This window comes from Eptesicus fuscus, chromosome 22 (assembly GCF_027574615.1).
Source record: "Eptesicus fuscus isolate TK198812 chromosome 22, DD_ASM_mEF_20220401, whole genome shotgun sequence".
In the NCBI taxonomy this organism is placed as follows: domain Eukaryota; kingdom Metazoa; phylum Chordata; class Mammalia; order Chiroptera; family Vespertilionidae; genus Eptesicus; species Eptesicus fuscus.
Window position 1 is genome coordinate 14834782 of NC_072494.1, and position 15921 is coordinate 14850702.

At 60.5% G+C, this 15921-nt stretch overlaps 1 protein-coding gene across 1 annotated transcript; it reads right to left on the minus strand.

Moving 5' to 3' along the window:
- Window positions 1-187: 187 nt before the first annotated feature.
- On the minus strand, window positions 188-14934 carry DENND4B (DENN domain containing 4B). Its single transcript, XM_028131545.2, has 28 exons — window positions 14669-14934; window positions 12391-12730; window positions 11537-11789; window positions 11216-11285; window positions 10835-11004; window positions 10518-10762; window positions 9890-9956; window positions 9737-9795; window positions 9414-9558; window positions 9013-9188; window positions 8762-8862; window positions 8175-8390; window positions 7586-7731; window positions 7090-7229; window positions 6873-6999; window positions 6274-6480; window positions 5826-5954; window positions 4621-4810; window positions 4219-4386; window positions 3579-3970; window positions 3290-3412; window positions 2925-3094; window positions 2701-2842; window positions 2273-2509; window positions 1644-1761; window positions 1387-1552; window positions 1233-1297; window positions 188-1129 (listed from the first exon to the last, which is right to left on the minus strand). The coding sequence occupies exons 2-28, from the start codon at window positions 12705-12707 to the stop codon at window positions 984-986; spliced, it is 4485 nt and encodes a 1494-aa protein (XP_027987346.2). The 5' UTR covers window positions 12708-12730; window positions 14669-14934; the 3' UTR covers window positions 188-983.
- Window positions 14935-15921: the final 987 nt, after the last annotated feature.

The following is a 15921-nucleotide window of genomic DNA, read 5'->3' on the forward strand; positions in this document are numbered from 1 at the left end:
CTGCTCTGAGAACTCCCTGTGCCTCAAGGGACCGGTAGCAGACCTGGTCGGGGAAAGCCAGGTGTACCTGAAGGCTGCAAGAGATGGAAAGGCGGAAGGGAGGATGTACAGCCAGGGGAAAAGGAGAGGTCTCCCCCACCATTATCCCAGACCCGGAAAACAGGAGGCAGAAGGAAAAAAAAAAAAAAAAACAGAAGCAGCCTTTACTATATTTACATCCAACAAAACTTCGCAAGGAACAATCCTTATTGCACAGTCAGGGCCCTGGGTGGGTGATGCATTCCCCAGGTGGAGTGGACAAGGAGGATTAGGACTTAGAGGGGGCACCAATCCTTCCTAAGGAGACCTTGGGACTCCTCCAGTTCCCACCTCTTGAAATTTAAGGCGCTACAAAGCACTGGACCATGGGACCCCCACCCCCCTTCTCTTTTTCACCACCCATAACAACTTCAGACGCAGGGGGGCTGTGGCTCCAGAATAAATAACTTAAAATAAAATACAAATTCTAAGGTAGAAAGGCATGGAGAGCCTTGGACTCCTTCAGCAATTCTAGCGAAGAGGGACCCTCCTTGATGGGGAATGATAGTCCCCCCTCCCATTCAAGGCAAAGGCTCGGTGGCTCTGTATCTTTCCAGTTGTTTTTTAAAACAAAAACTTATAAAATGACCAGGGTAGTGCAGACCTGTGGATGCCTGGAGGGGGCGTTCCTGGTATAGGATGGGGAGAAACAGAGCTGTGCCAAATGTCCCCAGGCCTCCTCCAATGTCAGCATGAGCACACTGGGCAGGGTGGAGACAGGGAGCTGTGAGTTTTGGTAATACTGGGTCCCTCTTCCCGCTGTCCCCACTTGGGGCCTATGGCTGGGCATGCCTCCTGGCCCGTGTCCCAACTCCTCTGCGAAAGGAACAGGGAAACAGATGATCTCTAGAATCCTTTCTCCTTCACCTCCCCACTCCAGGCTGGAGGGGGAGGCTTGAGGGTCCCTAGCATTCCAGAAGTGCTCCAAAACATTTCCGGCAATCAATGGCCTTTGGGGTGGGCATCTGTGCCCGCCGCTGCCTCAGCTCTTCCTTGCCCATGCTGCTGGCCAGCTTGTTAAAGGCAGACTTGTACCTCTTGTCGAAGTTCACTAGGGAAGAGGTGGAAGGCAGGTCAATATATAAGGAGTCCAACCTCCCACACCAGGCCCCCAGACCCCTCAACGCTTCAGCCCCCCCGGCCTGCACCCTCACCTATTTTCATGTGGTCCTTGCCCAAAGCAGCCATTGTCAGGAATAAGATCTCACGGTAGATGCCCCTGAAGTGGAGGCAGAAGGGCATGAGTGAGAGAAAGGGGATACCGAGTCTGGTACAGGCCAGCAAACTCCCAGATGGGAGCCCCCATACCTCTGTAGGTGCAGGCCTGTGGGAGGGGGCCCTAACGTTTCTAGCAGGAGCCCTACAGCCTTGTGCACCTCATCGAGACCAACATAACGCAGCACCGACTCCAGCAAATCCAGGCTCAGGGATGCAGGTACTGGGCCTGGCCACGCCACCCGCTGGGGGATCTGGCCTGGGTGAAAGAAAGGAAGGGAACCAGGATTACCGAGTCCTCTGGGTGTGGGACCCACCCCTTCCCACCCTAGGCCAAATACCAGACTCACTGTGGACTCTCCAGAGCACATAGAGAGGCGGGCAGCTATTGGGGTCGGGCGTCAGAACATCCCACAGCAGCCGCACCTGCACAGATGCTGGATCAGGCACTAGCCAAGGAGATGGGGCCTGCAGGAGGCCAAGAAAAAGGAGACAGTGAGGCTCACGGAGGACAGGACGTGGACAGACAACGCTCCAAGACACACAGGGACGTTACAGGACGTAGCCAAAGAGAAGAGGGAAAGGAGCCCTCACCCCCAGGAGAACACAGGCTCTCTGAGAGCAAGGACTTTGTTCTGTAATCTGCTGTGTTCCTAGAGCCTAAACCCTGTGCCTGTGCTCAGTAAATATTGGAAAAATGAGCAGACAAACATGAATGAATCCGTCTGGGCATTACACAAGGTGTCTAACAATAGCCCTGGGCGGGGGGGGGGGGGGGGGCGGAACACTCATGCCATTTTATAGGTGAGAAAACCCAGGCTCAGTAGTGAAGGGAAAGGGTGAGAAGTAAGACCAAGTACGCCCGACTCCAAAGCATGTGCTCTTTCTGCAGTACCAAGGACACAGAGGACTGACACAGACAGAGAGCCGAGAGCTGAGGCAGACCCTCGGGAACAGGGAGCCCCCTGAGGGCACTGACCTGGGGGGGTGGGGGACCACTGCAGGAGGCAAGCACCAGGCATGGCAAAATACTGGGCAGGCGCAGCCTCTGGAAATACCACAGGAGGTTCCAGAAGATGATGGGGTGGGCAGCAGGCAGCTCAGGCAACGCCAGCACTTCACTGCCCTCGTTCTCCACCAGCGACTCCAGCTCCTTGCGCAGCACCAGGGGGCTCAGGTATGCCCAGGCCCCACCCTCGACTCGCTGGGAGGCACCCTGTTGGGCACAAACGGGGAGAGCAGGGGTGGGCATGTGCCATGCCCCATCCTCAGAGCCCTGCTCCCACATGTCCAACAGCTTCTGGGATGCCCCTCGGCCTCAATGCCCATCTCTGGACAGAATCCCTGGGGGCCCCCCCACAGGGCAACACACACCCATTCCTCATGCCCCTTTGGCCCAGCCCTTACCCCCATGTGCCCGTTGCAGAGCTGGGGCTCATCCAGGGCAAGGCAGAGCCTGCGGTCACTGAGCACAGGGCCTGGGCCCCCTGGGACAGGAGCATCTCTGCTGCCACTGGCACCAGCAGGGGCAGGCTTGGGGCCGGGAGCACTGCAGGGGGACAGCAGGAGGGCTCAGCACTTGGGCCTCCACCTCCCTCTCCCACCCAAAGCACCTGCCCTGCTCTGGGCACCTGGGTCGGGAATCAACAGTCTGGACGCTGAGCAGGGGCACAAAGGGGCAAGCGCAGAAGGGGCAGGTTGTGTTGAGGTTGGAGTCATCAGGTGCCCAGCCGGCCATAATCTCCTCATCGTACACCAGCGAGTCACAGGCCCGGCACAGGGAGCAGCTAGACAGCAGGATCTGCAGGCAAGAAGACCCCTGCTTGGCCTCAGGCTCCTTCCCCAGCCCCTCCCACCTCCGAAGCCCAGCCAAGCCTCCAGCCTCCAGCCTCCTCCTCCCAGCCCCTGCCTTGACAGAGTGAGTGTGTGTGTGTGTGTGTGTGTGTGTGTGTGTGTGTGTGTGTTCCAGCACATCCGTGTGGGAGGTTATCCTCACTTCCAGGGAAGGTGGCTGGGAGGTCCCGGGGGTTTCAGTGAGGCGCTCTGAGGAATGGCGAAGGCTCAGGCTGCTGACAGAAGATTCTGAGAGGTCCCACTCACTGCCCAGAGAGGCTGAGCTCTACCACACATGAGAAAGCACGGTCAGCCGGCCCACGCTCCTCTTCACCCAGGACGCTGACTTCCACCACCCCTTGGGGCCCTCTCGGGCTCCGTCCCAATAGCAGCAGCCCCTCCCCTCCAGCCTCTGGGTGCTTAAGTGTCTGGACCTTCCCCTTGCTGGCTACCTCGGAGGCAGTGGATCCAGGGCGCTCCCGGGGGTGCAGAAGGCCATCCATGGGGCTGCGGTGGGCTGGGGGAGGCAGGTCATGGGGCAGCTCAGGTGGGGGGAGGCGAGAGACGGAGGAGCGGCGGCGGGAAGGAGTGAGCAGCTGTTGGAGGCGGGCACCCAGCCCTCGCCGGGGGGTGCTGCCCCCATCCCGATGCCCACTAGCCTTGGGCACACGTTCACTTAGCCCTTCCACGAATTCCGTGGACTGGGTGCTCAGGGCTGAGCCTGAGTCCCCTGGGCTGCCTCCAGCTGCCAGCTCCTCCCCAGTCAGGCTCAGGTCTGAGAGGCTTCCATCGTGCCAGGGCACAGGTGATGCCCGGGACTCCAGCACCCCCAAGGCCTCCATCACTGCAGGGCAGAGAAGAGTCAGGGAAGACGAAGCCCAGCCCCTCCCCCAGAGACTGAGTAAACACAGTTTCTGGCTGCTCAAACTCTGGCACCACAGCCCCTATCATGACGGCATTCTGGGCGAGGTTCCCTGAGTCTGCAGTCCCCACCACGGAGGGCCACCCCTCCATCCCGGCCCTAGTCTTCCTCTCTCCCTGGCAAGTGGTTAGAAAAGCTGACTGGGGTGTTAGTCAGTCAAGGGCACTCACTGTGGGCCACGCCAGCCTCCACAGTGGGTTGTGCCTCTCGGGCGCTGCCCAGGCTGCCACTCTTCAACAGGCGCCCCTTGGGTGAGGCCGGGTCCCGCAGGCTTGGCCCAGCCCAAGTAGTCTGGCGCTGAAGGGGGCGGGAAGGGGAGGGGCGCTCCAGGCAGGGCTCTGTAAGAGACAGGGCGGGCTGAAAGGCAGCCAGGTCAACACCCAGCCCTCTATTCCAAAACAGAACTCCTTGCAGGGACCTGGGTTGGTAAGGTTCTCTGCAGAACTTTATCTCCTTTGTTACCAGCCACGTGTCGTTTATCCACCCCCAGAACACCCAGTGCCAAACAACAGGCCAGTCCCAGCTCTCCATGCCGGGGCCCCAAGCCCCGTGTCTCCAGCCCCTACACCTACCCGTCTGGGAGCGGCCTGCCTCTCGTGCCGCCGCCGCCTGCTGCTGCTGCTGCTGCTGCTGCTGCTGCTGCCGCCACCGTTCCTTCAAGGGCTGGCGGAACTGCGCAGCGCCCAGGACAATGTTCCGAAGCTTGGCCCAGCGCAGGCGCCCACCAGGTGTACCAGATGGCCACTTACTCTCCAGCACAGCCTGCCAAGCACAGTGCCCATCAAGGTGGCCTACTTTCACCCTCGGAGCCCAGCCCGACACCTACTGCCTGTCGCGGAGCCCAGGGACCACCTTCCCCTCCCGGCGTGCCGACCGGGGCTGTTCCGCCAGTGGCTCAGCCAGGAGAGGCAGTTGGCAGCGGCCACTACTGACAGGGGGGGGTTAGCGGAGGAAGCCAGAAGCAGGGAGACAATTTATTTCCAGACTCTGTTACTCCTAAACGCTATGGCTTTGAAGAAATCACTTCACTTTTTGGTCATGAGTTTCCTCATCTAAAAGACAGGAGGCAGTTCAGTGTCACGGTCAAGGGCCTGAATTCAGGAGACATCAACAGGCTTGTGTTCATATCCCACCTCCCTACCTTACTCACTGTGGGACCTTGGACAAGTTACTAACTCTGCCACCTCAGTGCCTCGTCTGTAAGATGGCGATAATAATCCTTCCACCTCTTGGGGCTGTGGTGAAGGGAAAACGATGTAAAAGTATCCTGGGCCGAAACCGGTTTAGCTCAGTGGATAGAGCGTCGGCCTGCGGACTCAAGGGTCCCAGGTTCGATTCCGGTCAGGGGCATGTGCCTTGGTTGTGGGCACATCCCCAGTAGGGGGTATGCAAGAGGCAGCTGATCGATGTTTCTCTCCCATCGATGTTTCTAACTCTCTATTCCTCACTCTTCCTCTCCGTAAAAAATCAATAAAATAAAAATAAAAAAAAGTATCCTGGCACACCGGCGAACCCCCAGCTTTAATGGGGAGGTTGCAGTACCTGCCTACCTTTGTCAGGGCTGTTGTGAATATCAAAGCGGCCAAGCATGCGAAAACCCAGCCTAGGTACTAAGACACTCCAGGAGCGCATGGATAGCCACGCTTACAGGGCCTAGCTGGATGGTATGGGCGCAATCTCCAAGGAGAGGGGAGGGGAGCAGGTGCCAGGGAGCAGCCCCCTCCCCATACACACACCTGGCACATGCCACCGTCCCACCGTAGCCCACATCTGGTACCTTGTTGTAGTAGCCGTAAGTGATGGTGTTGGGCACGATGCCCGCCTGCCGCATCTCCAGCATGACCCTCACGGACAGCACGGGCTGCCCGTAGTGTGAGCACAGCTGCATCAGCACCCGGTAACACACCTGGGCCAGGGGAGGGACGGGATGAGGGGACTCACTCCCAACCCAAACCCTAAAGCCTCAGCAAGCACCTCTTCCAGCCTCTCCAGTTCTCACAGACTTCCCTGGCCCCTGGCAGCCCCTGTTCCAGCTGACCCGCCCCCTCCAGTCCCCGCTGCTGTTCCTGGCCAGGCTCCTTCATTCCGTGAATCTTACGAAGCACCTGGCAACTCCAGGGCGTGTGCCAATGCCCCCCGCCTGCCTTCCCAGGTTTCCGGTGAATCTCCCTCTCATAGTACCCAGGCCTGCACAAGCACACCTGGGCCTGGGCACGGGAACCCACCTCATCGGGCAGCACCACCTTGTGGTTCTCCATCTGGCGCAGCACGTGGTAGGCCGTGTGCAGTGCCTGCACCCGGGAGGGTGCTGACCGCACATAGGCAGGCAGACATAGGAACCAGAGCCCATAGCAGTGCCCCAGCAGGCACCGGGCCCACAGCTCGGGCACCGCCGCAGCCTTCTGCGCCATCCGCTGTGCGACCTTCATCTCCTAGATGGGGTAGGGGGTGATGTCAGGGCAGGGCAGGTCTTCAAATGCTGTGGGAGAAGCAGCCCCTTCCCTGAGGAAGGGGCTGTGTTTGGAGGAGGCAGGGGGGTTGCTGCACCCACAGGCTTCAGCCCCAGAGCCCTGGGCAGAGAGGCCAAGGCCCTGAGCACGGGCAGAGAGGCCCTGGAAGAGGCGACACAGCCCTGGGTCCCCAGAGTGCTCAGAAGATGAAGACACATGATGACGACAATGGTAACATGTTTTCTGTGCCAGGCATACGTAAGCCTCCTAACAGCCTTATGGGATCGGTACTATTATGTGCATTTTACAGATGCAGACGCTGAAGCAACAGCCCTTGGCTGAGCCCTTGCCTCTGAGGGGCACCTGCCGGTTACCTGCTTGGTACGGCGAGGAGCAGGGCTGCTCGGGGCACTACGGGCCGGGCCGGGCACAGGCAGAGCCCCAGTTTGCTCTTGGGGAGATTCAAACAGCTCAGCCCGCAGCTCTGGAAATCCATCGTAGCTGGAGGGGCAGAGGGGCAGCATCAGGGGCAGGCGGCACTCAGCTAGCCTGCGTGGCCTCGGAACCGGTGAGGGCCCCAGGGGCTCTCACCAGTACTGGGGAGTGGGTTCACTGCCCTCTGGCACCGGGGGCTCCTCGGGGGGCGTGATGAAGACGGTGAGCTCACTTCCCGACAGCTCCTCCAGCTCCACCAAGGGCATCGGCTCAGGCTTCTCCTGCTCTGGGTGCACCTGGGACAGGATGGTAAGGGAGTGAGCGTCAAGTTGGTGCGGAGCGGGGCCAGCGTGTCCAGAAGGTGGCAGGTGGCGTCTCCCAGGAAAGCACACCCCGGGGGGAAGGAGCAAGTGCGCTGAGACGTCACCAGGGTCCTGGGATGCAGCGGGGGAGCGGCGTCGGGAATGGAAAGATGGGGTGTATGTAAGCCAGCCACGTGTGGTGACACAGGCTCTGCACTGAATAACCAGGGGCGCCATCACTGTCACAGACAAGACACAGAGCTGTGTTTATCGTGGTCCTGGGGTAACAGAGACAGCCAGGAGGACAGCAGAGGGCAAAGGGCACGAAGAGAAGGGACCATGCTCAAAACCTTATCAACGCAAGAGTCAAAGAATTCTAGGGCAGCGTGCCGAGCTGAGCCAAAGGAGCATTCCTCGATGAACTGCGAGAACATCTGCGTGTGCAGCAGCTGCGAGTACAGCTTGTGGCTGGAGCGCTCCCGGGACTTGAGGAAACCTGAGGGCAGGAGAACGGGGCAGGGGAGGAGATGACCAGGCTTCCTACCGCAGCCACACCCCTGGTGAGCCCCTCTCCTGGCTCCCTGCCCATCCAAGCTACCATCTCTCTGGCCCCTCAGACACAACCCCACACTCCAAGCGGACTGGTTCAGCTCCCCAGCACCGTGGCCCCATGGAGTCCCTTTTGTCTGTCGGTGCTCCCTCCCTCTCCCTGGGGCGTCTCCAGAGCAGTGTCCCTGAAGAGAGATCTGCCCACGGGGGGCGGCTCACCACAGGCCTCCCTGTGCCCACCCCAAACCCAAGGCCCCAGAGGGCAGGCCAGCGGGTTCCTCTTTGTGCCCTTAACTCCCTCCAAGCCCAAAGGAGTGTACGGCTCGAAGCTGGAGCCCGTAAAAATGCCTGCCCCCTGCCACCCTCCCCAAGCAGACAGGCCCGCTTTACCCTGCAGGAAGAAGAGGTTGTCAACATCGCGAGCCCCCTCGGAGGGCGCCTTGGTGAGTGGACGCAGGAAGTCCCGGTAGCCCTTGAGCAGACAGGCCATGAAGCGGAGGAAGGCGCCCTGGACCTCGCGCTCCAGCCGGTCCCGGCGGCCACACACAGCCTCGTAGTCTGTCAGCAGGAACTCCAGGGACGCCTCCTCCTCGGGCCCCGTGTATGCTGGGGACCAGGGTGGCCTGAGACTGAGAGCCAGCCCCCTGGAGGGCTAGTCCCGACCCCGCTCTGCACCCAGGTCTCCACCACGGCCTGGCTACCTCCAGCTGTCAAATGACTTTGCACCAGTATTGACTGAAGAGTTACCCTGAGGCACGTTTCAAGCCTCCCCAAGGATCAGCTCGTCCTTCTCAATACATCCAGGAACACTAATAAGATAGATTCCTCCCTCTTGCTTAAAATTTTCCTCACTTCCACCAAATGAAACCCTAACTCCTCTAACCTCCTCAAGTAAGGCCTGGCTCTCTCCACAGGCCTGCCCAAACTGGGGGTTTAAGGCCAATGACAGTGTCCAGCCTCCCACCCAGGCTTCTCACTCTGATCCAGCTGCTGATACAGGGTTGTCAGTGTAGCCAGCAGCACCTTGTGGGGTCTGCGGGGCAGGGCCCGAGGGGTGAGGGGCTTCTTTTCCTCCGTCCTATGAGAGAAGCAGAAGGAAGAAAGGGCCATGGGGCTCCTTGCCAGGCTCCCCCACTTTGCCTGAGGCTCCTTGTACATAGAGGTGGCACTCCATACACCGGCCCGCATCTCCTCCCCGCAGCCCCTTGAACGAGACCAGCCATCTTACTGGAAGAGCGTGTTGGTGTCCAGATCCACACAGATGACATCAGAAGGTGGGTCGTGCAGATCAAAGTAGCTGGAGTGGATACCCACGATGAAGGGCACGGGGGCGCTCAGCACATCAGCCAGCGCCAGCGGGCACAGGGGAATGTAGGGGCACTGCCAGTGCAGCGGGAAGATCATCTGAAGCACCAGGGAGGGAGGAGCAGTGAGCAGGTGGGTGGGGGTGGGGCAGCTGGGGGGCGGGAGGGTCACTGGCTTTTGGGTGGTGCCTGTTGAAACTGTTGAAGGTGGGCTCTGAAGGAGAGCCCCTGATGGGAGCTGAATGTCCCTGTAGACTGTGCCAAAGGAGAAGACTGAGGAACCCCCGCCCCACCAGGGAAGAGTCCGGGGAGGGGGGTCACTCACAGAGACGAGGGCCTCACAGACGCTGGTGAGCAGGTCCGGCCGCAGCGAGTGGACTAGTAGTTTGTGCTCTGTGAGCACAGCCAGCAGCAACGTGATGGCCAGCTCAGGGCCCAGGTTCTGCAGCAGCTGCAGGAAGCTGGCACCACTGTGGGTAACACCAACGTGGGGGGCAAGTCACCAGGAGACCCTGGAGACCCTTTCCTAGTCACTGGGCACAGACACCGCCCGGGCCCAGCCTGCACAGACCTCAACAGCTGTGCCCACCTGCCTGGCACCTACCATGTCCTTGGTCATCAACCCTCTCCCCCAACTTGGGCACATACCTGAGGGGCAGGGGTGAGGACACAGGCTGGCAGAGGAGCAGGTTGTCATAGGGAGACATCTGGGAGGCGGAAGAGCCATGGGTCAGGATAAGGGAGGCTGGCTCCTGCCAACTGCCCTCCCCCGCCCAGCCCCAGCCCGGCCTCAGCCCTCACCTGCACCAGGATGCGGGGTCTCTGCGGGGAAGGGAAGGGGACGTTGTGAATGAAGTGGGAGATGTGCCTGGGGAAAGGAGGGATGCCGGTCAGAGACGGAGTCCCCAGTCTATCTCCTTCCTACCATCACATTCCCTCTCCTCAGCCACCGGGCCCCCAGAACTTTCTTCCTCCCTGACCTCGCCTTGAGCCGGCGTCAGCCATCAGAGCAGCCAATATACAGGGCGTCCCCCCAAAATGTATACACCCTTTAACAGCGGATAGCTCAAGTTTTGCAATTAAATGTATTTTCATGAACACTGCCTTTATAATTATTCCAAGTGTGTGTGGACATTTTGGGGACGCCCTATAGGTAGAATCCATACAAATAAGAAAAGAGATCCCCTCTGAGCATGCGAGCCCCTTAGCTAGCAAGTGTAGACTGGATTCCAGGCCCCGCTCTCCCTTAGCCAGCGGCACTTTTGCAATGTATACAACCACACCAACCGCACACGACAGCCCCGATCCCCACTCCTCTGCCCACCTCCCCCACCCCCCACCCCATTCTGCTCCATCCTAATCTCTCCCATCCCTCCTGGCCTCCTGATCCCCTCAGACTCCTTCCCAGTGCCAGGGGAGCCATGCTCACGCTTCCAAGGGCAGGCGGTGGGGGCCGGAGACGGAGTAGCGGTAAAGGAAGGTGAGGAAGGCGCGGAAGGCAGGGAAGGCAGGCCAGCGGGACAGCACGGCGATGGCGCGCCGGCTGCGCACCGCCCGGCCCCCGAGCGGCCGGCCCCTTTCCACGGCGCTCAGCAGGCCCAGGGCCCGCGACTGCCGCTCCGACAGCCTGGCCCTCGGGAAGGCCTCGTAGAACTGCAGGGCCGCACCGTACACCTGGCGGGGGCGGAGGGGCGGTCAGGGGGGCCCTGCACAGCCCAGACCCCCTCCCGCACCCCACACACCCACCTTGTTACCAGCCGCCCCCGTGAGCACAAAGGTGGAGAAGACCGGCACCGGGTACTTGGTCTGGGCAGGCCAGCACTCGACAGTGGCCCCCATGGGCAGGCAGAAGACGGGCACGGACTCGGGCAGCGGAAACGTCTCGTTGTCCTCCTCTGGGTAGCGGCCCAGCAGCTCTGCACCCAGGACGGAGTGGGGGGCACCCAAAAGGAGGAGGGTACATCAGGCTCCAGGGGAAGGAACTGGAGCGGGGGTGGGAGGGTGTCCCAGGGAAGGGCCAAATGGCGAAGGGGAGTGTTCCAGGGACAGTGGAAGTGACAGCCAAGAGGCACCAGGGCAGAGGGACATGGAGGGCCCAGGGGTGAGCGGGACAAAGGGGCAACTCACCTGCCTCGTACACAAGCGTGTTGGCCTTGGCCAGGCCCACCTTGTAGCACAGGTACACTGCTGGGCCCCACTGCCCGAGAAACAGCGAGAGACAAGCAGATACACAGGAACAAAGGTCTCCGGGGCCCACGCTCTCCGCCACCCCTACACGGTCTCTCGTCTTTAGAATTCCCACTAATCCCGGTCCCCCAAGACCAGAGTCCACCCTGGGGCCGCGCCTGCCATCAGAGGCCGTAGGCTGCGCGTGCCCTTTGCGCCCAGTGTCCGCACCCTCCTGCCGAGGCGGTGCGGGTTTCCGCCCCGGGCCCGAGCCCCACTCACCATGCCAGGGTTGAGGTTGCGGGGCAGTCGGCAGTAAGTATGAGGAGTGCCCTCACCCTTGCTGGGCAGCACCAGGCAGAGGTCAGTGATGCCCAAGGCATGCAGCCCTGCCCCCTCTGCTGCCCGCCGGTAAGTGAGGTAGGTGCGGGGGTGCCCAGGGCCTGGAGGGGCCAGGCTGGCAGAGTGGCTGTAGGGTGTCGTGTCTAGTACTTGGAAGCCAGGCTTGGGACGTTCCTTCCCCTCATACAACACCCTTGGCACAGAGAACGGAGAGAGATGTCGAGCTCGGGGCCGAGGAGAAAGACCCCCGTCCTGCCAGACCTGCCTACGCCGTCCTACCTATCAGCCTCATAAACCCCGACCCCAGGGCTCCCTTACTGCTGACCTCTGCCCCCAAGAACCCCATGCCCCTCTTCTGCCCTTGTCTCTTCTTCTCCACCAGCAACAACCCCTCAGGCTTTCCATGGCTCCCCTAGTCATTGATAAATGCTAAGAGAAAAGTTACCATTTACGGACTCTGTGCTAAGTCCCTTCCATGGGTGATCTCATTTAATCTTCTCCGCCACCTTATGCGGAGGTATAATTTCCCCGACTTCATACATGAGGGAACAGGCCAGAGGGGCTCAAACCTTGCCCAAGATCACACAGATGGCAAGTAGCAACATGAGTACAAGGACCCAAACCGGTGTGAGGGTTAAGTGAATAAAAACTCAGTCCCTTCTCTCCGGCCCCGAGCCAGCCCACTGTCTTCCCGTTCCCGCTGCCTATCCCTCATCCCATACCCCGACCTCTCCCTGCCTCGCCCCACAGTCCCTCCCAGTCTCCCCTGGTGCCAACATGGGTGGGGCACACACCCTAGCTCCACGAGGGGCGGCTTGTCGCGGCCCCTGCGGTAGCAGATGACAGGTTGAGTTCCACTCAGGAGCCCAGCGCTGAGTTCCAAGGGGTGGCCGCCCACAGAGGCCTGGATGCATGTGTAGCCCTGGGGCACCTCCTCGCCCAGCGCCCGAGCGATGACTGCCACGTCTGTGATGGGCTCAGCTGGCCGGGGAGGGCGCAGGGGCCCACTGGGCTCAGGAACCCACGTTTCCTCAGGAAGGGGTGCTCCGCTCCCCGGAAGCCCAGCTATCACGAAGTAATCCACCAGCCGGGGGGGCCGCTCCTCCGCCATGGCCCCCCCCTCACTCACTGCATCTGCAATGGTCAAGGAAGGCTGGTGTTGCCATGGCAACCAGGGTGCCTCCCCGCCTCTGCTTCCCTCCTCTTCAGAGTCCCTTCAAGGAAGGCAGGATCAGTGGTCAGCCAATCCTGAACTCTCCCGCCTATGACATCACCAGGCCTTCAGAGCCCCACCACAGCTTCTTAAAGAGACCAGGACCCTCTCTTATGGTACTAGCCCTGTCCCTAAAGGACCCAAACTCCACTCCACCACACACAGCTAACTTGGGCTCTGACATCACTTTGTTCCTCTGTCCCTTTTAAAGACCCCTCCCCTCCTCACCCCCTACCCATACAGACTTATGATAGGTCAGTCTTTTCTGTAGTGGCCTGCAATGACATCATTAATTTTGGCCATGACATCATGCCAACCTTACAGTTTAAGGGTTTTTTAACTTCTTGACTCTAGTTATGACATCCTAAGAACTACATGAGCCAGTTAATGTTCTTAACCTTTTGCACTCGGATGTCGAGTGTGACTCGACACGGTTAGGCATTAGAATAAAGGAATCGAGAAAAAAGCAAGCGAGTGCAAAGGGTTAAAGAACCCACCTCTAGATCTTGGGAGCACCCAAGTGTCGAGAAAACCCACAAAACCCAAGCTTTAGTGTCCTTTCACCAGACTCAAGTGTCCTTTCTCCTCACCTAATTCCACTAAACTGACAAAAAAACAAAACAAAACAAACAAACAAACAAAAAAACAGTGCCCGCCCACCTCCAGGATCCTCGGGTTATCCCCAGTGAGGACAAAGGCGGCTGTGGGAAACAGTCCCAGCCACCCCCATGCCCTCCTCCAGGAAGCCCCAAAATAGGCCGGCCCACCACAGGTCTTCAGTAACTGGGTCTCACCTGCCTCCATGGCCAACCCCCGAGAGTAGGAGCCTAAGGGCCCTGGGGAGCCCCAAGGCGCAGAAGCTAGGGAAGAGCTTGAAGGGTGGCTTGCAGCAGAGGACAGGGGAATGGGGGTGCTTCAGAGGGGAAGGGAAGTGACTTCCTGGAACAGTGGAGGGGAAGCTGTAGCTCAGCCCAGCTCAGCGGAAGTCAGCCTATGGGTGTGTGTTGGGGGAGGCGGGCGTACTATTGAAGGCGCCAACACAGCATCATGCCAAGTGTAACCTCGGACTAAAGGACCCCCCAGCAAAGAAGAGGAGGCTCAGCATGGCTCCAGGGGGTACAGTCCTACTTAACCTCAGAGAACTCTGAGGAGCAAGGGACTCTCATGAAGCCAGGTTGGCCTTCTCCTCAATATGGCTTCTGGACACACACACACCTCCAGCTAAATTTAGCCTCCATGTCTGGAAGGTGAAGCCAGGAGTCAGCGTCAGCCTCCTAATTTAGCTCTGGGGCACAACCGCATCCCTCAGCCGCTGCAGGCGAAAGGGCGCCCTATGCCCCAGGCGGCGGGCAGGAGCCCTTAGGTGGGCCGAGTGGGTGGCCCCGATCCGCAGGACCTGCTCCCTAGAGCCCCCCTCACCCGGCCAGGGAAACACCCTGCACAAGGCAGCCCTTGCTGCCTGGGGAAGGCAAGGGGCACGGGCACCATTCGGGTCCCAACGCCCGCAAACCAGGCGATGGGAAGTTGGGGCTGGGGCAGCGGCGGGTGGAGCAGGAGACTGCTGAGGAAGGGGCAGGAGCACCGGGGACAGGGACAGGTGCGCCAGTCGCGGGGGACGTGACAGCAGCAGCGCCGCGTGACCTGAGCCAGAGGGAGGGGTGCTCTGGCTTAGGACCCGCAGGAGCCAGGGGGTGCAGGGCGCCGGGCGCAGCTAGCGAACTCCCCTCCACTTTCACTTCCCCAGGAGAGAGGAACCGGAACCAGATGTGCCACGCCAGAGAACAGCTGGGGGACCTCCTCCCGCCCGGCACCCCCTCCCTTCCTTCCCCGCCCGCCACCCCGCCCGGTCCGGCCCCTACCTGCCTGCCCTGCGACTCCCTGGCCGGCCGGCCCGCTGCGGGCGGCTGGGAGAGTGGGCTGGCGGGCCGGCGGGCGGGCGGTGGACGGTGGGCTACCCGGCCCCGGACATGGCGCACCCGACTTGGGCGCCACTCCCTCCCGGGAGGCCAGGGAAGGAAGGAGAGGCAGCCGAGCGCGCCGGGGCGCTGGGCGCGGTGGAGGGAGATCCCGGCGGTCCCTACGTTCCCAAAGCGCTGCGCCACGCAGGGGACTGTGCTGCCCTGCAGCTCACTTGGGCGTGCGCTCCTCCGGGCTCCCGCTGGCTGGAGGCGGGGTGCTCCTCCGAGTGTCCCGCTTTCGCCGCTCCCCCACACCCCCACGGGGACGGAGGGCGCAGCTGCTCCCCCCCACGCCCTCCCGGGCCTGTGGCCGTGACCCTGGCGGCGCCTGCCCAGCGCCCGCCCAGCGCCCATCCAGCGCCCAGCGGCCTGCAGTGCGACCCCTGGCGGCTGGGAGGGCCCCTTGCACCCAAGCAGCTTCTCACCACTCAAACGATGCTGCAGGACACTAACCCGGCGGCCCCTCAAGTCCAAGGCGATCCTAGTCAGATATGCAAGGCAGGCCTTGGGAGGGCCCTGAAGGCCTAAGCAGCGACACCCAGGTGGCTGCCCCTACTTCCAGGTTTAGGGCACATTGTAGTCCCTTCGCGCCTAAGCCAGAGCTCTCAGTTCTCTTTTCTGAAAATGACAAAAGCTTTGGAAAGAGGAAGAGGAAAGACCAGGAATGTAGGGCGTGAAAAATAGTAGTAGAGGTGAGGGTAACTGAGGAGGGACATGACCCTTCTGACTTCGCTGGGAGTGGAAGAGAAGAGGGGAGAGACTATGATGGTTAGAGGGCTAGCAGCAACCCAAGCCAGAGAGAGGAAATCTCTTAGAACATAGCACTCAAGCATCTGTAGAATGAGTGAAGTATGGTGAGGGTGAATTCATGCCTAGTGAGGGGGCAGAAATGAGACCTCAGAGCTTCCCTGAGACCTAGAAGCATGGGATCAGAGGCTGGCCAGGTACCGCTCGTCTAATTTCTTCTAGGCTTAAAGGGCCATAAAGAAGGAGGAGCCAACCCAAGACCTACATGGTGTCAGGATTTAAATCCTCTCTCCTAGGTAGGCTTAGCGCTGAGGCCAGCTACTCCTGAAGAAAGCTGGGGTCCTTCAAAGCTGGGGTCCTTCAATCAGAAACATCAGACCTCTGGGTTCAGCCTGCAGTTGCCTCCT

Bases quoted from the DNA above. Each gene is read 5' to 3' on its own strand.
- DENND4B (XM_028131545.2), bottom strand. From the start codon at position 12,707: ATGGCGGAGGAGCGGCCCCCCCGGCTGGTGGATTACTTCGTGATAGCT. The intron at 10,763-10,834 runs GTGGGTGTGTGG...CGCCCCCGCCAG, and splicing joins CGGGGGCGGCTGGTAACAAG to GTGTACGGTGCGGCCCTGCA. The intron at 1,298-1,386 runs GTATGGGGGCTC...CCTCCACTTCAG, and splicing joins ACAGGCCTGCACCTACAGAG to GGGCATCTACCGTGAGATCT.